Below are 26,555 nucleotides of genomic sequence, written 5' to 3' on the forward strand. Positions count from 1 at the left end.
GCTACATTGAATAATTAAAAGAACTGTAAGCGTAATTTTATGTGAATTTCCATGCAAAGATGGTAATGCCCGATTCACATCGATGCCCTTGAAACCTATTGATCAATAATATGGAAGATATTGTCGTTTTTCTAGGTTTTAAAGTAAATTCTGACAATTCCTATATGTTTCCCTGTAGTAGAAATGCAAGTCACTATTGTAGCACAGCTGACCTGAACCAGAAGTGGTTTTACTAAAAGGATCAAGAGATCTAAAAACATATTTGGATCCGAGGAGGTCTTCTGATTTCAGATCAATTTTCATTCAAATCCTAGGAGTAGCTTCCCATAGCTATAAACTTTTAAATTACTTTTTTAACTTTTCATCCTGACTTCTCTATTAGAATCATGGTTTCAAACATATTAAAATTATATATTTTCTTTTTTTACCATTATTTAGTTTCAATTAGAACTTTGCCTTATTTCTAAAGAAATAGAGTTTTTGCCATAATCTCAAATTTTCTTATTCCTATATCTTTGCAACCTTATGGTATAAATCTTTGTAGACTAGGTTTTGCCCTCACAGGCACAGTCCTTTCGAACAAAAAAGGGTGATTAAAATCACATGGGATGAAACCTGTCCCAAGCAAGGAGTATGGAATAGATGGGAGATACAAATGACGCGGCCCGCCCTACCATATTATTATATACATGCTTTGCAAACGGTACTCCATTTAAATAAGAAATATTTGTCTGATGTTACAAGTACTGCGTATACAATAACCTATTCTGAATTTCTGAATTTCTTATTCAAATGTATCTCCTTTCTATTCCGTACTCCTTTTTCCCAAGTCAAAGCTGTATGTCTATTGTTCTTCTTGGTAGTTGTAGGCCATTTTTTGGGACACCCACAATTAAACGTCACTACACGCACCTCTGCCCCTTTAGGAAAAGTAAATTCAACCTAAAGTCTGACCGCGTCAACCTTGTTGCACCGGCTAGTCTTACTGAGTGTTTGCTTTATTTACCCAATGTCCGGGAAATACAGTACAAACTGGGACTGGAAAGGTTGACCAGGCTCGGAAATTCAAATGTACTACGGCTGCCCGTGACTATGCGATATCTTTTTTTCCGCACAACATACAACGGGTTTAAGTTTTAGTTTTAGTTAAGTTTTAGTTTTAGATTACATGGAACTTTATTAACAGTTTTGGATGGGATGATCTTGACCCTAACTCGCTCTGCTCGCGTTAAACAGACACAAACGTGTTTTTACTCTTTCAGTCATAATGACCTCAATTGACCTTTGATTGAATATGTTTTTCCTATACTAAAGGGTGAACCTAAAAAACCCACACATAATACAAATTCTTCTCTAATTGTTTAATGCATTCTGATTCAAACAGTTGTATTGGATATATTTTAGTGGTTATATATATATTTCAGTATTTGGAAACTTTTAGTAGTCTTCCTTCTGGATTTGACGACCTTCTTTGTCTATATCAACTTGTAGTCGGTGGGGCAGAGATGCCATCAAATGTCTACATAGGGCCTTATCATCGTCAATCTCTCTCCATGCTGCAATGATGGCTTTCTTCAGCTGTTGGTCATTAGAGCATTCTTTTTCAGCAACCTTTCCCTTAAGAATACTCCAAACATTTTCTATTGGCCATAAGTAGTGATTTTGGCACTGAAATCAGTATTGATGATCTTTCCCCACTTTCTGTCATTCCTCATTCTTCTCCCATAAACACTAAGGAACATCCTTGCACACTCCACACGCCTCTCCTTATGCTCATCTGACATTTTCTGTGGTATGCCTTATATCCATATTTTTTCATGATTCTTACAACTGATGTTTGAGAGACTCCAACTCTTTTAGAAACAGACCGGGTACTCCTGCGTTCCTTATTGTTCATCAGTCTCTTCACCTGGGCAATCTTTCTTCCTGGAACAGAGGGTCGTCCGTTCCCCTTTAGGTGATCAGCAGAGAACCCATGCTTTGCAAACTTCTTCTTCTGGTAGACAACAAAGCTTCTCAGGCTTTCTTTTTTGATTGCATTGAGAGTGGCAGGACCGGGGACTGCACCAATATACAGCCACTTTATTATTTTACCATCACTGGCATGTGGCTTTTTCTGGAGATAGGTCTCTATCTGTGATTTCAAGATGGATTTAAGCTTTTATCCATTTTTTCTTGGTAGATCGACTATCAACTGGTCCCAAGATAGTAGTTTTGCGGATTTTCATTCATTATTATATGGATTTTCTTAGTAATAATCCAAAAAATCCGTTTTGTGTGTTTTTTTTAGGTTCACCCTTTACAAGGAAAGTGTATTTAAGCCATGGAGTTTATCATTTAAACCATGGAGTTTATCATTTAAACCATGGAGTTTATCATTATAACCATGGAGTTTATCATTTAAACCATGGAGTTTATCATTTAAACCATGGACTTTATCATTATAACCATGGAACATTCATTTGATTTATGGAGTTTTACATTTAAAACAAAGAGTTTTTCATTACAAATAATGGAGTTTATCATCTAAACCATGGATTTTTTTATACAATCCTTGCATTTTATCACTTGATTTATCTTCTAAACCTTGGAATTTATCACCAAAACCACGGATTTATCATATAAACCAAGGAGTTTTACTTCTAAACCTTGGGGTGAAAGGCCTGTGTTCCACTAAAATTTCAAAAGTAAGAAAACACCAACAAAAATATGTTCTTTGTAGTATAGGAATAACATATTCAATCAAAGGTCAATTGAGGTCATTATATGACTGAAAGGGTAAATATCATCCCATCCAAAACTGTTGAGAAAGTTCCGTGTAATCTAAAACTGTGATAAAACACGTTGTATGTTGTTCGAAAAAAAAAGATATCACATAGTGAAGTGACGTTTTATTTATGCATTGTGGTTGTCCAAAAAATTGTCTTTAACTACCAAGAAGGAGCAGAACAAAGGTCATCCAACAGACATCCAGTTTTCACTTGTAACTGGTCTCATCCCATGCAATTTTAATCAGCCTTTTTTTTCGATTGTGATGGTAAAACCTAATCTAAGTTTGAAATAACAAAGATTTACACCATCAGGTTGTAAAGATATAGGAATAAGAAAAATTGAGATTATGGCAAAGTTCTAATCGAAACTAAATAATGGTAAAAAATGAAAATATCAAACTTAAATAGGATTTAATGAAAATTTATCTGAAATCAGGAGACCTTCTCGGATCCCAATATGTTTTTAGATTTCTTAATCCTTTTAATAAAACCTACTTCTGTTTCAGGTCAGCTGTGACGTAGAGAAACCCCAATTAAAAATAATCGGGTTTTCAAAATTATAAACATGGATATCTAATTCATACTAGATAATCGTGTATTGCCATCTTTGCATGGAGGGTCACTTGAAATTATGCTTACAATCTCTTTAAAGTGCGCCCCTTACTTTCCCTGAGTGTATTGTCAATATGTATTTAAACCAACTGTTGAGGGTTTATGACTTTGCTTTAAAGCACTTCCAGACTTAGCATTTCTAGTGATGGTACTTAGTCAACGGTTTGCTTGATTAAACATAGATTTAAAAGTTTATAACAAAATATTTATAAAAATAAGAAAAATAATAAACTTTGTTCTAAATTTTACATGAAGGATTCAAATATTTAACTGTAATCTCTAGTATGATGGAAGCATATACATTATCTATATATATATATGTTCCCTCTGGCCGGTCAAACGGCTGGACCGAATGGGCTGACCTTTGTTGTGGACACACACGGGAAGTCTTTGGGTGACATAGGCTAAAAAAAATCTAAATTTTTTCTTACTTCAAAAATTCGAACTTTTTAAAACAAATTTTTTTTCCTTCGAAAATCCAAAAAAAAATTCTAAATTCGATTCTCAAAAATTCCACGGGCAGTGCCGGGTCTTTTAGCTAGTTATACATATTTAGAAACATTATCTAAAAAACCGTCAAAAATTACATATTGCTCCAAAATAAAAGTATAATTCGTTGTTCTTTTATAAAACAAAATCTGCAATGAATGCAATAGGGTTTTTCTGGTGGCCCGTTCCGTCTGTTTTTCACCGGAAATACTTTATTGTGAAGTTTAGGTTGGAGCGAGCTTCACCGAGGCAGGTTTCCTTCATCTGTTATTGTAAACTTCTAAAACTACTACAGTAGGGTCCGGAGCTAGGGGTCGTACTGAGAGGTTAGATATCAGGGTTGTATTTTAAACACAAGTTACCTGGTATCCTTAATAAAACATTTTTTAAGATAATGTGAATTGTTACTTAAACTTTTCAATGTATTTAGATACTAATCTTAACAAAGATGATAAAAAAATTATTTTATTTCAAACGAAAAGACAACATTAATTTCTAACTTTGATTGCTCATGTTTCTTATTAAGGTTGAAGAGCAGCATTATTTATATTAAATATTCTACTCTAGAATCTACGAATATTGATGATCAGGTTGATATTGGAGTTTAAAATGAGTGATATTATGTGAAAAAATCTATCCTGGAGACACCTGATAATACCAACTCAAAGTTCTAGAGCAAATGAGCGAATATCCAACCCAACTTTCTGATATCCTGGAAACTAACCAGCCCGGGAATGATCTTCTCCAGAGAACGGACGGGTTTGGAATCATAGGTGATGATGAGGATGAGAGAAGTGATGAACCCTTGAAACCTGATCGTGCTGATAGTGGTATATCCGGTAGTGCTGGATCTACTCCGGAACCTGAACTCAGGCTAAATCTTGAACAGCATAATCTCCAGCAGGAGAACTATGATATATTTGATCCGCAACCTGCAAAGAGTTTAAAGAAGGAGTCTAAACCTGAACCGGCTTATTTCTCAGATGTATCTCCGGGTGGACAAGAGAGCAAGAGTAGACTAAAACCCCGAATAAAAAGCGTATCCAGAATAAAAAAAGATGACGGGAAAGATGGTTTGTGGAGAAATGAGCGAGAAATCAGGTAATATATATTTATATCAAAATTAGGTAATTATAAACCCTATCCGAAGGACCTAGATAAACCTGGGGAAGGGTTAATTAAACATGAATTCTCGACATGTTTATTTCTGCATAGGTGGCCTGGGGAATCTGAAGAGTATAAAATGGATTGATAAAGCAAAGACCTTGATAATGTTTGATATTCCAAACTAATTATTCCTTTGGGACCGATTTATAAAACTGTCCCATGCGGAAACTAATTTTTCATAAAGTTTACTAATGTCTGGTTCTTGCCTCACCCCTCACTTTAATCAAAGTTTCTCTTAAAAAGTGTATTCCCCTCAAACATAGTGTTTACTGTTTTCTCTTCCAACATTTCTTTCTGGAATTTTTCTCGGCGTAAAAAGAGCATTTCCCTTTTAAAAATCAGAATTTTCATAAAACATGTAAAATTGATCAACTTTAAAATAATAAAAGGGAATATTTCGTGACTTTAAGTGATCGCAAAAATCAACGATTGCAGCAGTGCTCTTAATTACTTTAACTGATACTAGAATTCGTCGCTTTTTTAAAGTCATTAGTATCGGCCAGTCGCACTTCTTTGTTTAGAAATAGAAAAAATTCATAAAGTTTCTGAAGTTAAAAGTTTCCGAAAACATTGATATCTTTTATCAATACTGACCTAAAGCTCTGTTATAAATCGTTAAAGACCCTGTAAACGTGAAACCATGAGGACCACTTAAAATTATTTGGACGAATATTATCTTCTAAACTTATTTGGACGAAAAACTGTAAGTGAATCATTATTTGACCTGGGAATTAAACCGTTATAAATTATAGTTCTTCAACCGATATACCTTGTTTAACTTGAGAACTAAATGAAAGTAAAGATGATTAAAGGGGAAATTTGTTTATTTGGAACAGTTGTATAAAATAGAGGGAAGAGAGAGGGGGCCACTGAGTGGGGTTTTGGTTATTATGCTGTAAAATTTATCCTTGAAAACCCATGGCAATTCAATACGGAGAGGTTTACAGCTTCTTTCCCAGAATATAAAACCAATTAGAAATACTAAATTGCTGTACATGTTTTTTTTTATAACATAATAGAAATAATCAATTAAAATATTTTTCTATGATGATAAATTATGTGTTGAATGCAAGGAGTTTAGGTTAACTTATCTCTTGCAAGAAGGACCGAGCGCTGCAGTCCAAATAAATTAGGAGACCGAGCGCTACGGTTAGGATAGGTTGGTCAGGGGCTGTGACTATTAGACACAATTTACGTGTTAAGTCCTGGAGAAATGTTTGGAGATAATGTACAGGATTTCTTAGCTTTGCACCGATCATGGTATAATTGCTAATGTTACTGTAACAATGTAGCAATGTTTAATTTAAATACTGTAATGGATTAGTGTTCTTTTCTTATTGACGCAAAGATTGCACGAAGTCAGGAATTAATGGTTTATTCTTGAAAAACTTGAAGCAAAAGTGCATTTATTGGTATAATTTAAATATTTGATTATTCATTTAAAAATTCTTAATTTAAGATATCATAATTGTACAGTTAAGGTAATGATACTATACATTAAAAACATAATGATTGTGCTTAATAAGCACGTGCAACTTTATACTACACAATATATTTACGTTGCGTACTAATACAATCATAATAAGCAATTAAACATTGTTTCAATGTGTATTTTGTGTTTTTAAAGGGATAACGTTCATGTAGCCTTTTTGATAGAAAGATGATACTTAATAATTTTATTCCAAAAAGCCAGGACATACTTAGATCTAGTTAGTTTTTCGTGTAAAAAACAGGACCAAATTATTAATCTATTAAGTATTTGAACGAATGTGGGATCAGTTAAATCCTCCAAAAGGAGACCATCGGTTTATCTTATTTGAATCTTATTAAATCATTAAATTCACACCAGTTGCAGTCCATTTGCCATCTTGAACGCATCTCGAGTCCTATAAAAACAGAACAAAATATTTTACGGGTTTTTTGTGTTTTTCACGTTGTTTACGCAATTATAGTTGATCTGTTGCATGACTATTGGAATCAAAACTAAGCCCATGGTTTGCTTGAGAGAGAGGGGGGGGGGTGTACTACCTAGTGGCACTGAGAGAAATTGGGGCTGGAACAAAAGGGGTTTCCATTGATAACCGATATCTTGTTTTCCAAAGAGTATGGTTTTGCATTCAAACTTCAAATTTTCATTTCATTGTTTGTGAAGATAAAGTTAGACCGTTAAAGGGAGTTAGCGCCATTTTCCTTTTAGAGCTTTGTGTTAGTTAAAATTTTATTTTGTCGTAAACCTTAGGTAACCAAAAAGTAAAACTAACACTAGCAAGCATATGCCTAAAAGTATTTATTATGATGTTTTTATAGTATTATTATTAATCTTTACAAGTCAGCTTTAAAATACTTGGTTTACTCAGGTTTCGAGTGCGACCATTTAAACAAAATTGATCTTTATCAAGAGCATAACTTGAAATTCCATGAACAATCGCTTACTTGTTTTTTACTATTAAAGGTCTGCTGATGAATCTGATTATTGTACTGAACTGAGTAGTGGAAACAGTACAGTACAACACAAACCCTTCAATATATCTGTGCCAAAGTCAAGAAACAAAATGGAAACCATTCTTCAAACTTCGAATACAAAGCAAACTAAATATAAGAACAGAACAAAGACGACTTCATCTGAGAAAAGTAAGTTCAGTTGAAAGAGAGAACAAATTAGAACTTATCAGTTATTATTTTTATTTATTTTTGTTGATTAATTCATTTAAAATTTATTTTATTTGATTCAACCATAAACTATTTATAACAATCTCAAGAAATATATGCTTGTTTCATATATGTAAAGTGTACACTGTACATATATGTACAGTGTACACTGTAGTACAAGATTTTAAACCATTTCAATACGAAGAGCTAAGGAATGTTTTCACGAGTGAATCAGAAATCAGAACTTTTGTATTGTAAATCTCAGGATCAGACATTGATCTCTATCTTATGCAGATCTACAAATAAAGGAATTGAGTCTTTGCAACAAAATCAAATATTTAAACCTCAATATCTTTAGAACCCGATGTTGTAAACCTTTGATATTTCAAACTCAGATTATTTGATCTATAACAGAATTCATAGTTTGAAATATCTAAGGTCTGCAACATTTAGTTCCAAAGATATAGAGATTAGAAAATCAGAGTTTGTGACAAAGACTCAATGCCTTTAGTTCCTCTTTGATATCCCATGATTTCTTATCCTTCATGAATATTATTAATTCAATGGTTTAGAGCATTGATCCTCAATTTTAAGTGCCCAAATTGGATATTAAGATCAAGCGCGCGTTCAAGATTAACAATATTCTCACAAAAGTTCCAATCTTTGATCAAACTACAATATTCTGAAGTCATTTAATATTTTCCTTTTAGGTAGAAAACCTGAACTTTTCCACGACGCGAAACAAATAGAAAAGGAAAGAAAAAAAATGTTCCAGAAAAAGAGATTAAAGACTAGAGATAAGGATCCTGGTCTGGAGCAGAGTATACCGGCTCCATGGGAGATAGTACCTCCAGACCTGAAACCTGTTCCATGGAAGCTACCTCCTATACCACCATTGAACCTTGGGTTGGAGGACAAGGATGCAATCAACCTGGATCAAAGAACTAGGACAGGTAATTGTTCTAACGTTGTAAATATGTTCAATGATTGAATACAGATAAAATACGATTTTTCAAACATATTGAATAAAAACATTTCCCCATTTTTTTCCACAAAACAAATGATTTACCAATTTTTCACCCTAAACTAAACTTTCGGTGCCTACTATATTGTAGCACTCTGACCAAATAAATAGTGGACTTAATGGAGAGTGGTTTTGGAAGACTATAGGAGCAACATTAAAGGGCCTTAGTTGCCTGCTTTTGCTAATGCTAGCAGGCTCATGTTTTGGTATATTTTTGAATACCTGACCCATTGAACTGGATATAGATTTAGCAAGAGTAAAATTACGCACATGTAGCTAAAGCAATGTTAATGGGTTGAAATACATCCATCTGATTCAAGAATCCTGGATTGCTTCTCTCTTCACTACTTCAGTACTAACTGTTAATAATGTAAAATAGATTTAAATATAATTGTGGAATCAAGTTTGAAAATCACGTTTCATAACATTTTTTTATTTTTACTTTTAGTCAAATTTTTTTTAACTTTTTAAGAATTAGTATAAGAATATTTTTTCTAACTATTTGAACCAATTCTACTAATTCATGTTTAAGTTTCCCTTTGTTTATAATTTGCTAAGAATTGTGCTAATTTTGACACAGCTCTCTGCAGAACTTTACTAAACTAGATTTTGCTGCAAAATCTCTGACATTTTATATTTTACAAAACTTAAAGGGACTGTAAGCGTAATTTCAAGTGACCCTCCATGCAAATAAGGGCAATATAAGAATTACAGCGGTATACTTAAATATAAGAATTACAGCGCTATACTTAAATATAAGAATTACAGCGGTATACTTAAATATAAGAATTACAGCGGTATATACTTAAATATAAGAATTACAGCGGTATATACTTAAATATAAGAATTACAGCGGTATACTTAAAAGCTGTGTTCGATCAAGTATGAATTAGATATCAATGTTTTTGTTTCTATAAATTGTTTATTTTCATTTGCGGTTTCTCTGCGAAAGTGCATTGCCCATTCACAGAAGAAAAAACATTTTCGAGTCAGAAAAACGATCAGCTTAAGGTTTTAAGGGTACTGTTGTAAATCGGTAATTGCCATCTTTGCATGAAGGCTCACTTCAAATTATACTTATAGTTCCTTTAAACATATTTAACTAGTTTCAGGGCTGAATCAAAAATAATGGGTTACAAATTATTCAATGAAACTTTTAGGTTTAGAACAATATTTTAAAACTTACGCTAAATTGTAAAAAAAAAATTTGACTAGTTCTGTGTCCGAATTTAATTAATTTAAGCCGCGTCTCAAATCCCCCCAAAACTGGTTTTCTATTGAGCGCCGGCTTGAATCTTGAAAAAATTAATACAAATTTATATGGAACCACCAAAATCTGAGCTGCGGCTTAAATTTAAACCGCGATCAAATTCTTTTAATTCGGCCTCTGCCAATCTAATGTCGTAAACTTTAGATGTTTCAAGCTATGCATTCTGTTAATCAAATAATCTAAGTTTAAAAAATCAAAGTTTAATACCATCAGATTGAGAATATATAGAGACTAGAAAATTGGAGTTTGTGGCAAAAGCACTAATTCTATATTAAAGGAATTTTTATTTATTGAACCATAAACTTGAATTCATAATTTCTTTAACAACATTATAATAGTCTTTCTTTCACATAATCTTTTGTGTACTTTTTTACAAAGGAATTTAGTTATTGCCACAAACTCAAGTTTCTAATCCCTATATCTTTGCAACCTGACATGGTATAAACCTTTGATACTACAAACTTAAATTATTTGATCTAAAATTCATAGTTTGAAATATCAATCGTCTACGACATTGGGTTGCAAAGATATAACAATGAGGAAATCAGAGTTTGTGGGAAAAAAACATCGAGAAAATTTAAACTTTTTCAGTTCAACATATTAGAAAATATATTTGTGAAGGAGATGAGATGGATGAGGATGATGATATATTTGAGGCAGAGAATCTACCTGACTATGCTAAAACCTATGCTCTTCCAAGACGTATGACACGGAGAAAATCTCAGGAACCCATGGAACCAGAAAAACAAAAGAAAATTGTATTTATTATATCTACATTTTTAAGCATTTTGTTTATTAGATAATTCAGGGTGTTAAATTGAAATAAGGCATAGTTTTCAAATTGACATAAATTTTTACTGTGAGTGTACAAAAGTAAGAAAAAAAAGTTTATTTCCTTTTTTATCTTTGTTTTGCATTTTGTAGAAACCGATAACATAGCTCATTAAATAAAAGCAAATTTGTGAAGCCTATAAACCTGAAATTCGTATAACTAGTCGGTTAAATATTTGAAAATTTGAAACTTGAAAATTGTTGGTTACAGTTATTACAACTATGGCTAGGTAGATCTAAGCTAGAGTTTATGAACTGACAACTTATGACGACTAACCTTAGAATATCTGACATTATATTTACCATGAAACTTATTTTTTGGTATTCTAACTCTAACTTTAAGGTTTTAAAGACATTATGTCACTGGCATTGAACAGGGTTTCCCACAAATGACGAGACTTCAGAGACGACTGTACAGAATTTTTGGCAAATCATTAAATAAGCTAATAAAAGACTATTTTCAAATCAGAAGATTTAATTTAAATTTGAAATATTCATATTTTAAGAGTTTTACGTCGTCTTTACGTTGTCATCCTTTGTGGGTAACCCTGTGTACTGTACACTCGAGCTTCGATTCAGGTTTCGTCTAGAAATATTTGGAAGGATATCTTCTTAATTCTTGATCAAACCAAGGTTTAAAGGTACCGTTCTGAATTAGACATTGAAATTAGAATTTAAATAGTAAACTTTGGTTGAACTAAACAGTAAACAACTCTATGTTAGCGTTCAGCAGGTGTTAATTCATAAATTTATATTATGGGGAAAGTGTCCAAACTGTTAAGAAATGTTTCTCAGGAGGCTTTTTATCGTCACACCGGTATTATTTAAAAATAAGCTTCATTGACAGAGGTCGTTCTTTCCAGCGAACGTATGAACAAAGGTCCGTCATATTGACGTCTTTTGGGGCCGTGAAAGGGCTGCCAGACGTCTCACGCAAAATTCTTATCTGATAGATAATTTGTACCCATACAGTCGGTGACGTGATCTGGTCGACCATTGCAATATTGATTTAAGAATAGCTTCAGTAAAACTTTACTAGTACACACTATATAAGCATCATAGTACATTTTATTTTAAATAATTCTATAATTCCATGGTTGATTAAACTAGGATATTTCTATCAGGAAAGGACGATTAGATCAAGGGTATTATCTGAGCTGTTGAAAGTATTAATACTATGATTATTATCACTGAACTGGTAATTCCATGCTGTAATATTGTTTGCTTAGTTTCTTGTGTTTATATTCAGCAACTGTCGATTCTTCATCGTTTTCCTGAAAGTAAAACTTTTCTTTAGTTAATCAATGATGTTTATTCTTACTTTTTTGGTAATAAAACAGGGGTTAAAAAATAAGAAATTCTTAAAGCTCTTTGAAGTTTATTTTTATTTACAGATTTTTGAAATCTACTTCTCGAAAATATTTACGGTTGAAATCATCAGATTTATCAAACCGGGTAAAGAAATTTTGTCTTTGCCTCAAACTCAAATGTTCTCTAATTCTTTGCAATCTGATGCTGTAAACCTTTCATATTTCAAAATCAGATTATTTGATATGACAGAATTCTTAAAATATCTATGGTCTACAACATTGGGTTGCAAAGATTTAAGGATCAGAGTTTGTGGCAAATACTCAAAACCTACATACATCATTTTTAATCGTCCATCTTGTGGATGATAGACGTAAATCCAGTGTGAGCTCTGAATTCCAACTAAGCATGCTCAAAACTTCCCTTAGCTTCGACCCTGGGATTGCAGGCAAAGAGGAAAATAACGAGCGTGGAATACCGCGTAGAAGAAAAAAATCTTTAGGAAATTATCATTTACTTAAAAAATAACACAAAGACGACTGGACTCTGTCTTAGTACTTTTCAATTTTTGCGCCAACGTGTTATGTGTGTATATTTCTCGAAAAATCAGTTTTATCCCCTCCCCTCTTCTTATTTTTTGTATAATATATATGTCTGTGCGGAATGGAAACTTTTTTGTTATGGTTTTATTCGCTGAAAGTATCAAAAAGAATGAAAAAAGTTGCCAATTTTTAATTCCCCCCCCCCCNATACACCACTAGTTAAAATACTTTTCCATGTTTTTGCCAACGGGTTGGTTTCGTCCTGGAAACCTCCCGTGACAATTCTGATTTACCAACTGTATTAAGCAGGATTCAATAATATCGATATTTTACTTTATTATTTAGAACACTGAAGAGTGAGATCAAGTTCCTTGTAAATATTGTCTAATTATGAGATAAGTGAGTGTCACAATCTGTCAACAAGGCCATTAAACTGACAACCAGTCATTCTCAAGTATCCATCCAGCCCTTCCCATAATCCCATGATTAAAAAAACGTCATTGGGACTGAATTTAAGACAAGAATATTTAAAAAAAATATTTAAAACCAACAAAACGGTATACAATGAAAAATTGACATAGTTATGATATAATGATAATATTTAGTTCCCTGTTACGCCGCTGGGGGGATCAAAGAGTACACGGAGTACGTGAAGGAAGGAAACTTTGTACCTGGACCCATACTAGATCCTGAGCTAGGAAATTATGAAAATTTACTGAATAAAAAACAGTTCTGTTCTAGATATCCTGTTAAGGATCATGCTTTTTTGTTTTTTTGTTACTTCTTCCTTTTCTTCTATGTAAAGGTAAATTTTAATCCTTTTTCGGAAGACTCAAATAAACTAAATTTTCGTTCTTCATTTAGCAATGGACTATGAAATCTTCTCTAGGCGGGATACTAGGTGTTCAGGTGAATCAGATCTACCTCGCTCCAAGGAAAAACAAGATTTAAAAATTCAATTGTTTAAACCTTGGACAATAAAACAGGGTGCAAAGTGCATTTATTGTTTATCCCTGCCCTTGGATGCAATTTGATTTCCTTCATTGCAAAATCAACTCAGGTTGCATACTTTCAAATTATTGGAATTTTAAGTGATTTCAGAATACTTGAGAATTATTTCTAAACTGGTGATTTTTCAAGGTTAAATTGATTGCAAACTGAACTTTCATTAAAATATGACGAATTTGAGATTTAAACTTTATACTATTCTTTAATCAAAAGTTTAGATTTTTGAAATACTTATTTTTAAAAGATAATTATTCGGAAATATTGTTTAAGTTCTAGCTAAACAAAATGATTTGTAATAGTGTGCTTTCTAAGAATTAACATGTAGAAAATTCTTTTAATTGTTGTTTAGAGATATTTATTTGAAACATTTTTAACTAGAGCCTTCACTTTTATAATATATCCAGCATCTATGTAATATATATGCATACATTATTCAAAACTTTTTAAACTTTCTAAATTCTCCATAATATTAAATTTTTCTGTTTTTTTATTTAGAAAAATTGAAAATGACGTAAAAATTTTATGTAAAAGTGCGAATTTACAAAAGTTTAATTCCGAATTAATTGCAAGCTCTAATATATTAATTGCAAGCTCTAATATATTAATATATTAATTGCAAGCTCTAATATATTAATTGCAAGCTCTAATATATTAATTGCAAGCTCTAATATATTAATATATTAATTGCAAGGTCTAATATATTAATTGCAAGCTCTAATATATTAATTGAAAGCTCTAATATCTTAAGAACAATTCTGGCATTTGTTTTCCTTTGCAGAGGCTGAGTAAAATTACTTAATATAAGAATAAAAGCAAAACCAATTTCCAAAGCTGTAAAGATGTTATGTCAATCAAATCAATCTATCTATGTATCTACATTGAAACTTATTTAAAATATTGAATGTGTCTTTATCTGGATAAAAATTCAAGTAATTAATTCAACTCAATTGAAAGACCTGTAAAGATATATCCTTCATATCAAATCACACAGATCTAGATCAATTTTAAAAACTGGGTCTATTTTTAAGTATCGCAATCTCTTTGCATTTGATTTTACATTACTAACTCACTTTTTATATATTGTAGACCTAGACATGTACATTTTAAAACTATAACACGTCTCACGCATGTTTCTTACTCTAGTTTATAAAAAGTAATTGTCCATACGCAAATGGATATTTGCGTAAGAAAAATGCAACTTTTGGATTGTTAAAACGATTCTATCTGATCCAACATTTTTGTCCCTAAATCGACAAAAAATTTTTTTTGTAATTCATGTTTTTTATCTTGTTTGATTGTCTAGCCGGAGAAGCGGATATCATTATCCCAAGCTTGTACAGACATATCCGTTCTACTCAACTCTATAGAAGAAACCTACAAGGAAACCAATATGAAAAACTAAAAAAGTTAGAATTGTCCGTGACAGGAACTATTTTTAAATAAACATTATATTGTAAGGGACTACTGTCCGGATATCTACGTAGTTTTCAGGGAAACTATTTACAGAGTTAAATGTCCATTTTCCCTTTTAATAAACCTTTCTCGGAGAAAGAAATCCTCGTTTTTCTCTTGAAAAGAGAAAAATTATTTAAAATTTCTTTCTTGTTTTTGCTGCATAAATCCGCAACTTAACAAGTCATTTAAAAATAAAAACCCACAAAATAATTACAGGCAGAAAAACGAGAATACCTCTGTCAATTTTTTTCTAAACAAAGTGTCAAACCGAGAATCCCTTTTTAAGAAATATTAAGAAAATCCAAAATTATTTCCATCATTCCTAATTGTTTTCAATATCCGTGAATATAAAACTGGAACACAGTCCCCCATCCATTTTTTCAGACATAATCTACTTTCATACCGATTTCTCTGCTGCTAGGAATCAGAGAAGAAGGATAAGTTGGATAAGAAACGGAAGCCAGCAAATGATTTCTATCAGAAGGAGTTAGAGCAGGGGAAGTTTGCGGATTTATTGATGTTTGGGGTTGGGAGCTCCGACTCCTCCGGGTACCAGTCAACCAGTTTATTGGGTAGTGAAGACGACTTGTATTCAGGTAAATATACATTATACTACATGGAAACTTGAGTTATTAAGTCAATCTCCTATCCATTCTTTGACAACAACATTACAACCTTTTCACACACCTTTATTAGATTTATCAAGCATTTATTATACACATGTAAACACAAATTATCTGTTAAATAAAGGAGAAAATGTATTTATTTCTGAAATATTAATATTTTATGTCAATTACTCAGGTAATGCTAATCAGTGTTAAAAACAAATCAGAACTGATTATATTCTCTTCTCTTGAATGATTTAAAATCTTGATTTGTAAGTACTTTGCAAACTTCTCATCAGTTGTCTTGTGTGTAGGAGAAGGACGAGGTGGAGGAGGAGGAGCAGACCTTCTAGATCTTCTTGATGAAGAAGAAAAAACTCCGAGGTTTCAATCTTCGTTCAGTAAACCTGAGATACTGGGAGACAATGCTCTAGATATGTTTATAGATCGACTAAACCCGTACAACAGGCAGGCACATCCTGCTCTGCCTAATGTTATGAAACAGTTAGATGACGTCAGGAAGAAGAGAGGTACACGTACTGTACACTCAACAGTGTTCACTCTTCTAAGGCTTTTACCATCTCACTTCAAAGTTTTTAAAGTTTTTTTTATATTTATACAACAACCGTATGCAATACATATATACATCCAATATTATCCTTAACTAATATTTTTATTTAATCAAGCAAACCTTTGGTCGTATTTTATATAAATGTTTTATATATAGATATATATTTACTCGAATTAGTTAGTATACTATAACATAAAACATTATCTATGATTTTATCAAATATAAAGTATTTAATAATATTTCTAAACAGCATGTTTTAAAATAGGTTTCATGTAATAAACTTCTAATAGCTCATCTCTAAAAAAATGCTACAAACAGTTTGTATTGTTTGTTTTAAGAATCTTACTGTTTTTGGGGAGTAGTTAGCAGGTTAATAAATTATTTGCATGAATTTATTTTAAAATTAGCGTAGTTAGTTTATAATTTAGCGGATTTTTAGCGGATAAGATGAAACTTCAAGAAGAACTGTTCCGTGTGAGGACCCAGAGAAGAGAAGCTGAAGGGCGAAGAGAAAATCTAGTTGGTAGAGCCAGGGTTCTTCAAGCTAGAGCTAACAAACACAAATCAAAGGTAGATTAGTTTTCAAGAACTATAGCTCTTCAGCGTTTATCTCATCTTGAGCTCTTTGGCCGTCTGGATCTCTAGATGATCTGAGATGGAATTTAAAGAATTTAAGCCGCGGTTTAAATCCGCCAAAACCCGGTTTAAATTAAGCGCCGGTTTAAATCTTGAAACATTTCATACAATTTCAAGTGGAACCAACCATATTTAAACCGCGGCTTAAATTTAAACCGCCGCTCAAATTCTTTAAATTCGGCCACTGTATAAAAAAATTTAGGTGTGTTCTAAAATGATGGATCCCAAAAAATGTAAATTTGTATGCAAGTTTGCTGTATTCATCTGTAATTTATTTACCCTGTATGTGTACATAGATCTAATTGTATTCATTCCTTTCAATCAATTGCTCTATAGAAATCTGATAAACTCTACTCGTTTAAGGTTTTTACTAAAACTCAAAAATATTTTTTGTCGAGATCATGTTTATGATAGTTTTAACTTTGTACTGAGTTTATTTCCTTAAAGCTAATTTCAAATTACATCAACTGCAGTTTATATATATTTAGGCTCTACTGGACAATGATAAGGTAAACTTAAAAGTAGGTGTTATAGGGTGTTCCAATATATCTTCAGTTTAACAATAAACTATTGTTTATTTCAAAGATAGATTTTTGCGGAAGTCATTAATTACTTTCAGCTTTTGTAAATATTTTTTTTTAAGTTTTCTGGATAATAACCCCTTCTTTGGTGTAACACTATGTAACACGTTGTACAATTTAATTTTACTCTAAAAAATTTCTTAATTTCACATTCATGGGGGCATTTTTTGCTAAAAAACTGTAGAATATTTTCAAAAACTACAGGGTAGATATATAAGTTGAAAATGTCCATAAAATGTCGTAATTTTATTGGAGCACCCTTCATTTAAATAGATTAGATCAGTTTAGTTGAACAATAACATACGATTTTTGGTGAAGTTTTATCAAATTTTATTATGTCCCTCAAACCAAAAGCTTGTATATAGGGAGTGACTGGCAAGGTATGGTAGTTAAACAGAGAATTATTATTGTGGAGAAAATTTTTAGGGTTCATATGAGACATTGAAAACGTTTTAATAATGTATAATTACTGAGTTTCAAAGCAAAGTCAACATTCCAAATCCTCCAAATGGGTGGTTACGTTTTGAGAATCGACTTTTTAAAATTATTAAATAACGACGACGAAAAAAAAAAAAAATCTGCAGTAAACAAATAAGATGTTTAGGAACCAATTTCTCAATTGAAATTTTATCAATAAATCCACGTATTTCTTTTTCATTGTTATATCGAATTTCTTTTTCTTTATGAATTTGTTCGCAGATTTCTTCAAATTCTTTAAATGTCGTCTTTTCAATCAAAATTTCAGGAAATCTACAGAAAATGTTTGTGAACAATGAGACATTACAGAAACCAATAACTGAATAAGATTACTTATTTTCGATGATAATAGTTTTAAAAACCGATTTTTAAAATCATTCCTCAAAAATTAACAATCGATGAGAATTTTAAAGATTGAATTTGCGCTCTTGCTGAACAAATATGCACCGTAAAAATGTCTCTTAGGTCTCAAATGCTTCCTAAAATATTTCTCCACAATATTACATGCTCAGTTCAACTACAATACATTGCCGGTCTCTACCTTGAATCAAAAATAAAAAAAGAAAATTAGCGGAGTACATTGGTACATTACGCTAAATTCATATTGAAATAACGATGAAGACACAAAACCCAAACTCAAAACGGAAACCCTTTCATAACATACAAAAATAAATAAGTAAGCTAAGTATTAAATCTGAATACTTACCCGGCCCCTTACTACTAGGTTTCACTTATTTGAAACTAATAAGAACTGTTTTTACAAAACTTAGTTAAAAGATTACTTTCGATTGGAATGAAAGAAAACAATGAATTGTCAAATGAAAGATTTAGAGCTTTAATCAAGCTCTATTTTTAAACTGACAATATGCTAGTTTAAACTTTAAATAAGTTTTTGAACAGCAGACAGCTATAAATATAATGCATACATTTTTAAACTGACAATATGCTGAAGTTTAAACTTTAAATAAGTTCTAGAGCAATAGTCTATATAATCGCAAGGGCTCCTTCTGACGTTTTGCCCTATTTCCTAAAGTCTTGAATTGTTTCTACTTCAGACAAAGAAAAGTTTAAATTTATAATTCTTGCACCCTCCCTCGTCTAAACTAACGTTTTCCAATAAGCCCTGTCCAAGTTTGAAACAAGGTTAAGAAAGAACTGTTCTGTAATCCTGATATTAAGTGCTCCGGGGACTATTCTGTTCTCCTGATTGGTTGAAACTACAATGCCCTTATTATTATTCTAACAAAAGGAATATACTTCCAGTGTTTTCCCAACCCTGGAGTAGAGCAGAGAACCATAATAACCATTGCAGTCTAAAATACATACAAGAGTAATGAAAAGTACAATTAATCTGAACACCCAAAATACTGATTAATGTAACACCTAGATATTTTAGTTAGTATTTAAAAATTCGAAATTCATTTTCTTTAAACATGTATCGATTTATTTATATTTTATCTTTTGAACATTTTAAAAGGGTTTGTATGTGAAAGTTCAAGTGATTTTCTATTTTCTAATATGAGAGAGTTATATCACTTTCAACCCAGTTCTTATTTATAAAATTTATAAATTTTTTTTTAAAAGAACTTCATTTTTAAAAGGTCAAACATTTTTCCCAAAAAATGAATGAGTTGCCAACCGATTTTTATTCGGTTTGTTCTCATAATATTTAATAATAGATATTTCATAATTTTAATAATCTCTTCTCACAGGGAAATAGATTTATAACTAATCTCTCAAAAGGTTTAATTAAAGGAACAAATCATTGCATACAACTCCTTAAAGTAGAGTAGACATTTACTTTTATAAAATAATCATTTAATAATCTAGTTTTTTATTCATTTTGAAGTATAATCACGTACTTTTCTCGCCTGTCTTTCTTTGCAATATCTCCTTCTCTTCTTAAATTGATTTTCCAAGGGATTAGCTCTTTTCAGCTCTATTTTCTTCTTGTAATCTTTTCAGCTCTATTTTCTTCTTGTAATCTTTTCAGCTCTATTTTCTTCTTGTAATCTTTTCAGCTCTATTTTCTTCTTGTAATCTTTTCAGCTCTATTTTCTTCTTGTAATCTTTTCAGCTCTATTTTCTTCTTGTAATCTTTTCAGCTCTATTTTCTTCTTGTAATCTTTTCAGCTCTATTTTCTTCTTGTAATCTTTTAGTTTTCATAAACTCTTTGTTTAGTTATCCGGTATGTGGGAGGAGAAATTGAGAGAGGAGCTCACCAAAACAGGACCCTTAGAGCAGGTAAATAGGACCCTTAGAGCAGGTAAATAGGAACCGTAGAGTAGGTAAATAGAAACCTTAGAGCAGGTAAATTGGACCCTTAGAGCAGGTAAATAGGAACCTTAGAGCAGGTAAATAGGAACCTTAGAGCAGGTAAATAGGAACCTTAGAGTAGGTAAATAGGAACTTTAGAGTAGGTGAATAGGACCTTTAGAGTAGGTAAATAGGACCTTTAAAGTAGGTAAAAAGGACCTTTAGAGCAGGTAAATAGGACTCTTAGAGCAGGTGAATACGACCTGTATAGCAGGTAAATAGGACACTCAGATCAGGTAAATAGGACCCTTAGATCAGGTAAATAGGACCCTCCGATCAGGTAAATAGGAACCTTAGATCAGGTAAATAGGACACTTAAAACAGGTAAATACGACACTTAGAGCAGGTAAATAGGACACTTAAAACAGGTAAATATGACACTTAGAGCAGGTAAATAGGACCCTTAGAGCAGGTAAATAAGACCCTTAGAGCTTGTAAATAGGACCCTTAGTGCAGATAAATTGGACCCTTAGAGCCTGTAAATATGACCCTTAGAGCAGGTAAATAGGACACTTAGAGCAGGTAAATATGACCCTTAGAGCAGGTAAATAGGACACTTAGAGCATGTAAATATGACGCGAAGAGAGAGCAAACCAGGACATCAATAAAAATCCAACAGAACCTTAAGAAAATACAATTCAATTATGATTTGTTAAGATATCTGCAATGTTGCAGGAATTGGTTTAGCACCAAAGATATTAGCTGAACTTTCAGCGCTTTAATGCAATAGTTTTTTTCTTGATGTTTATTGTTTAATTAAAGTTTCAAACATTTAATAAACATTGTTATTTATCAAAACTTTTATTAATGCCTTTAGTTGGTTTCAGATCCTGCATTTAATTAATGAAGATTTTGAACCAGGCTTTTCAATAAGGTTTATCCACTAACTTAAAGTTTACAATAGACATTGGTCTAATGGTAAACAATGCAATTGGTTACAATAAAAACATTTACCTTTTTAATTGTGGGGAAAATAATGAGTTTAATCCTATACGCACCAAATTCAGGTTATTAATTGCATAAACAAGGCTTCATCTTAGTTCTAGCTTAGCATTATGTTGCTAAGGTATCTGTAGGCCTTGCTCCTTCTCACATTTGAAAATATTTCGAAGGAAAGATTCCGCTGAGTTTTGTGCTTTCATTTGCAGAAGAATAAAAAGGTTGTTTTTCTTTGGTAATTTAATTTAAATTTTCCCTGAATTTTTACAATAATTTGATCGGTTCAACATTATTAAATACTTATAGCTGGCGTTGCCATACCAACCCTGGGGTACCCATGGATTCCCTCAAAAAAATTTAGCAAATTTGGTCCAACCGTTTCTCCAGCTATAGCTAGCAAATATTTATGAACGAATAATTTTTATTATATAGACTTTGAAAAAATAATTTTATTTTTAAGAAAAAAAAATTCATTTTGGGGGAAAAAAATCTATTCAAAATATTTCAGTCTATTCGGTCCAGCCGTTTGGCCAGCCATTGCTAACATTAAAAAAAACGAGCAAAGAGCTTTGTTTATAAATAAATACAGATTACTTGGCAATAGTTGTAATGTTGATGTTTAATTGTCGACCTTAAATTCTATTTAAAAATTGATTCAATTTTCTTTGCCTTTAAAATAATCTTGTGAATGCTAATATTTGGAAAAGATATTAAACGAGTTAAAACCTTTATGAAGAGAGGAAACAGAACGACGGGTTTTAAAAAGTATTCCTCAATTTTAGGTTTGCTCTGCGCTAAGAGAGGAACTAGATGAACAACATAAAAAAAGATTGGAATCGTTTGAAATCAAGATGAAACCTATAATTATTAGAGATGGTCCCTCTCAGAAGGTTGAATTCTTATTTACTTCAATTCTATTTTAAATAAACCGAAGTATATTAGCTATTATATTCCTGAAGAAATATCAATCATGTAGATATGTTTATTAAAGTATAAGTAACGGAGATATCTTGATCAAAGTATCAATAATGTAGATATTTCTTATGATCATTCAAAGTAGCAATACTAGAGATAATTTTAATCAAACTATAAGAAACGGAGATATTTTTATCTAAATATCAATAATGGAGATATTTTAATCAAACTACGAATAATGGAGATATTTTTCATCATAGAAATCTTTATCATAGTATCAATAATGGAGATATTTTTTATCAAAGTATCAATAATGAATATATGTTTATTTAAGTATTAGTAACGGAGATATCTTTATCAAAGTATCAATAATGGAGATATTTTAATCAAACTATGAATAATGGAGATATTCTTTTAACAAAGTAGCAATAATGGAGATATCCTAATCAAAGTATTAATGATGTAGATATTTTTTGTCAAAGTAGTAATAATGGAGATATTTTAATCAAACTTTAAGTAACGGAGATATCTTTATCAAAGCATCAATAATGGAGATATTTTTTTTCAAAGTAGCAATAATGAAGATATTTTTATCAAAGCATCAATAATGAAGATATCCTAATCAAAGTATTAATGATGTAGATTTTTTTTACCAAAGTATTAATATTGGAGATATCTTTACCAAAATATCAATAATGGAGATTTATTTACCAAAATATCAATAATGGAGATATCCTAATCAAAGTATTAATAATGGAGATATTTTAAGTAAAGTATCATTAATAGATATTTTTTAGCAAAGTAGCAATAATTGAGATATTTTAATCAAACTTTAAGTAACGGAGATATCTTTATCAACGTTTCAATAATGGAGATATCTTTATCAAAGTATCAATAATGGAGATATTTTTTATCAAAGTATCAATAATGAAGATATTTTTATCAAAGCATCAATAATGAAGATATCCTAATCAAAGTATTAATGATATAGATATTTTTTATCAAAGTAGCAATAATGGAGATATTTTAATCAAACTTTAAGTAACGGAGATATCTTTATCAAAGCATCAATAATGGAGATATCTTTATAAAATTATTAATAATGGAGATATCAATATTGAGAATATTTTTATCAAAATATCAATGATTTCTATTTTTTTATCAAAATATCAATGATTTACATATTTTATCGAGGTAATAAATAATGAAGATGTTTTTATCATTAAAAAAGTATCTATATTGGAGATATTTTCTACAATGTATCAACAATGTAAAAAAAGAATAAATCTGACTTATTATTATTATTTTTATTATTGCCAGGCTAATTACAAGATCTCTGCAGCTAAGATTCAGTATGATATATTTGCAATCAGCCAACGTCTTAGACACACAAGCTTGAGATGCGAACATGAGGAGAAGGTGAGTCAGCATTTATTCATTTATTCATTTATTCATTTATTCATTTATTCATTTATTCATTTATTCATTTATATTACTTCATTAGTGCATTTCATTTATTCATTAGTTCATTAACTTCCTTAGTTTATTACTTCATTAGTTCATTTCATTTATTCATTAGTTCATTAGCTTCATTAGTTCATTACTTCATTAGTTCATTTGTTCATTTGTTCATTTGTTCATTTTTTTCATTTGTTCATTTGTTCATAAAACCAATAATTTGATATACATCATGAGGGGGGTGTATATTTTCTAGGGGAGGGGAGTTAAAATTTTCTAGTTGGGGTATAAAAAAAATTCAAATTTTACCCCCACCCCCTAGAAAATCCTTAAATACGCCCCTTGAGAAATGTCCAAAAATCCCTGAAAAATTTACAAGTTAAATTTGGATTTATACTAAGGTAATAATGACCCGCTGAAATGTTGAAATGATTGCAGATTTCCTTATACAATTTTTGTGGATTTTTGTCATTTTTCTTTCAAATATTTATAAAATTTTGGAAATCAATAACAAAAACATTTTTCCAACAATTTGTCGAAAAAAATGTTTCAAAAATATTATATTTTTCTTTTACATGTTTTATTACTTTTCTAATTTCAGATTTCTAAAATCCGAAACAAACAGAAATAAGAAAATTTTGTCCAAAACATCGATAACTCCAGTTTTTTACTTACCCTGCAGATATAGAATATAAATAAATATATATCCCCATTAAATCTCTGAAATCTACTAAATACTACAATTTTCTTTTCCCTCTCACTTCAATTCCCATTTATTTTCATCAAATCCCCCCCCCCCCCTTCAACGCAACCCCCCCCCCCAAAACTTAGCGAAATTGATCATAAGAAATTTCACAAAATCAGGTCATAATTACACAAAATTGAAATTCTGCGTAAATTCGCCAAATTAATTTTGAGAAATTTCGCGAAATTATCCAGCTATTATGCAAAATCAGTTCAAAATTACGCGTAATTTCGTGAAATTTAAGTTTCGTTTATTACGTGTGTTTCTACGAAATTCCGCGAAATTGTAATAATTTCGCGTAACTGCACATAAGTAAAAATGCAATTACGTTTGAAACCCTAATTCTGTCATGGCCCATGACAGAATATGATTATTTTGAATAATCATAAATACATAAAGAATTGATGATATTTTGGAATTAGATGGATTAATAGATTAAAAATAGAAAAGTAGAAAATTGATTGATTTATGAATTGATAGTTTGACTGATTCAAAACTTATTAATGGATTGCTTGATGACGAATTGATGGATTGACGGACTGAATGATATATGTTTTATTTATTACCGCAGTGCTTTTATATTACCCAAACTTTATTACAAAGTTAGTTGATTCTATATTCAACATAGATAGTAGATACACTTCTTATTCATTAATATTATTCAATATAGATACACTTCTTATTCATTAATATTATTCAATATAGATAGTAGATACACTTCTTATTCATTAATATTATTCATTATAGATAGTAGATACACTTCTTATTCATAAATATTATTCAATATAGATAGTAGTGCACTTCTTATTCATTAATATTATGCAATATAGATAGTAGATACACTTCTTATTCATTAATATTATTCATCATAGATAGTAGATACACTTCTTATTCACTAATATTATTCAATTTAGATAGTAGTGCACTTCTTATTCATTAATATTATTCAATATAGATAGTACTGCACTTCTTATTCATTAATATTATGCAATATAGATAGTATATACACTTCTTATTCATTAATATTATTCAATATAGATACACTTCTTATTCATTAATATTATTCAATATAGATAGTAGATGCACTTCTTATTCACTAATATTATTCAATATAGATAGTATATACACTTCTTATTCATTAATATTATTCAATATAGATAGTATATACACTTCTTATTCACTAACATTATTTAACAGTAATTTAACAGTAATTAATTATGATTTATGTTCTGTCATGTTCAATTTTGTTATCTATAAGTATTAAGTAGTAATCTCTGTTAGTTAGTTTGTATTTCCGATTATCTATAAACACAAAGTAGTAATGTCGGATCTCAACATCTTGATTGATTTGCCATAGAATTATAATTGGAGAACTCGATATAACCAAGGAAATGTGCTTAGCTTAAAAATTCTAACTTTAGTGGGTTGACTTATACAGAGAAAAAGAAATTTTTACATTGCACATTATCTTTGAATATTATTTTACATTTCAGAGACGAGAGATGGTTGAGAGAGAGGTTAGACTACTACGAGACAAGATCTCCGATCTTAAAATCCAAATCTCCACAATAACCAAGGGTATACCTATGTCAAAAATAGAACTAAGAGATGACAAAAAACCCGGAGGAGCTAAACCCGACTCCAACCCTACTCCGGCTGCTAAGCTGAGTACAAGCCTGAACACTAGTTTCTCTCCAGGTCCTAAACCTAGTCTCGCGTACCTTAAATCCCAGCAGGCAACTGCTACCCAGATACTGCATGAACAGAAACCAATTCAATCCACCTCATAGAGACAATACTATATACATATACACATAATCTCTACTCTACGCCGTTTAATAGCTCAGAAAGTTCAAAATATTGTAAACAGTTTAAAAAGTGCGTAAATTTCCCTAAATATCATGATGTTATATACATGTATGTAGATTCTTAAATTATGCAAAAATAGTTAAAAAAGAACAGGTTCGTTATTCAAACCCCTTTTTTAAAATGCAACCTTATATTTGCTTTTTTACAAACTTTCTTTCGAGTTCTTTTTCTATGAATATCATACATAAATTAAAATACATTAAAACCCAGAAATAAAAAATTAAAGTAGATAAAAGAAATGACAATTTTTTGTCTTAAATCCGTAACCATTTGACGAGATTATACATGTATCTTTTACCCATTAAATCCTGCATAT

At 30.9% G+C, this 26,555-nt stretch overlaps 1 protein-coding gene across 2 annotated transcripts; it reads left to right on the forward strand.

Moving 5' to 3' along the window:
• The first annotated feature begins 3,214 nt into the window (after window positions 1-3,214).
• On the forward strand, window positions 3,215-26,326 carry LOC111708668 (uncharacterized). 2 transcript variants are annotated; one of them, XM_023482111.1, is made up of 18 exons: window positions 3,215-4,198; window positions 4,463-4,973; window positions 7,492-7,670; window positions 8,399-8,641; window positions 10,604-10,707; window positions 11,924-11,937; window positions 12,493-12,623; window positions 13,269-13,361; window positions 13,528-13,598; window positions 14,975-15,052; window positions 15,548-15,722; window positions 16,046-16,261; window positions 16,742-16,872; window positions 17,427-17,447; window positions 20,179-20,241; window positions 22,035-22,142; window positions 23,488-23,586; window positions 25,864-26,326. In XM_023482111.1, the coding sequence occupies exons 2-18, from the start codon at window positions 4,552-4,554 to the stop codon at window positions 26,158-26,160; spliced, it is 2,445 nt and encodes an 814-aa protein (XP_023337879.1). In that variant the 5' UTR covers window positions 3,215-4,198; window positions 4,463-4,551; the 3' UTR covers window positions 26,161-26,326. The 2 variants fall into 2 exon arrangements, with proteins under 2 accessions (XP_023337879.1, XP_023337885.1); XM_023482117.1 differs by lacking the exons at window positions 3,215-4,198; window positions 17,427-17,447 and having other exon boundaries at window positions 4,219-4,973.
• Window positions 26,327-26,555: the final 229 nt, after the last annotated feature.

Source organism: Eurytemora carolleeae, unplaced genomic scaffold (assembly GCF_000591075.1).
Source record: "Eurytemora carolleeae unplaced genomic scaffold, Eaff_2.0 scaffold148, whole genome shotgun sequence".
In the NCBI taxonomy this organism is placed as follows: domain Eukaryota; kingdom Metazoa; phylum Arthropoda; class Copepoda; order Calanoida; family Temoridae; genus Eurytemora; species Eurytemora carolleeae.

Bases quoted from the DNA above. Each gene is read 5' to 3' on its own strand.
- LOC111708668 (XM_023482111.1), top strand. From the start codon at position 4,552: ATGAGCGAATATCCAACCCAACTTTCTGATATCCTGGAAACTAACCAG. The intron at 7,671-8,398 runs GTAAGTTCAGTT...TTTTCCTTTTAG, and splicing joins GACGACTTCATCTGAGAAAA to GTAGAAAACCTGAACTTTTC. The intron at 23,587-25,863 runs GTGAGTCAGCAT...TTTACATTTCAG, and splicing joins GATGCGAACATGAGGAGAAG to AGACGAGAGATGGTTGAGAG.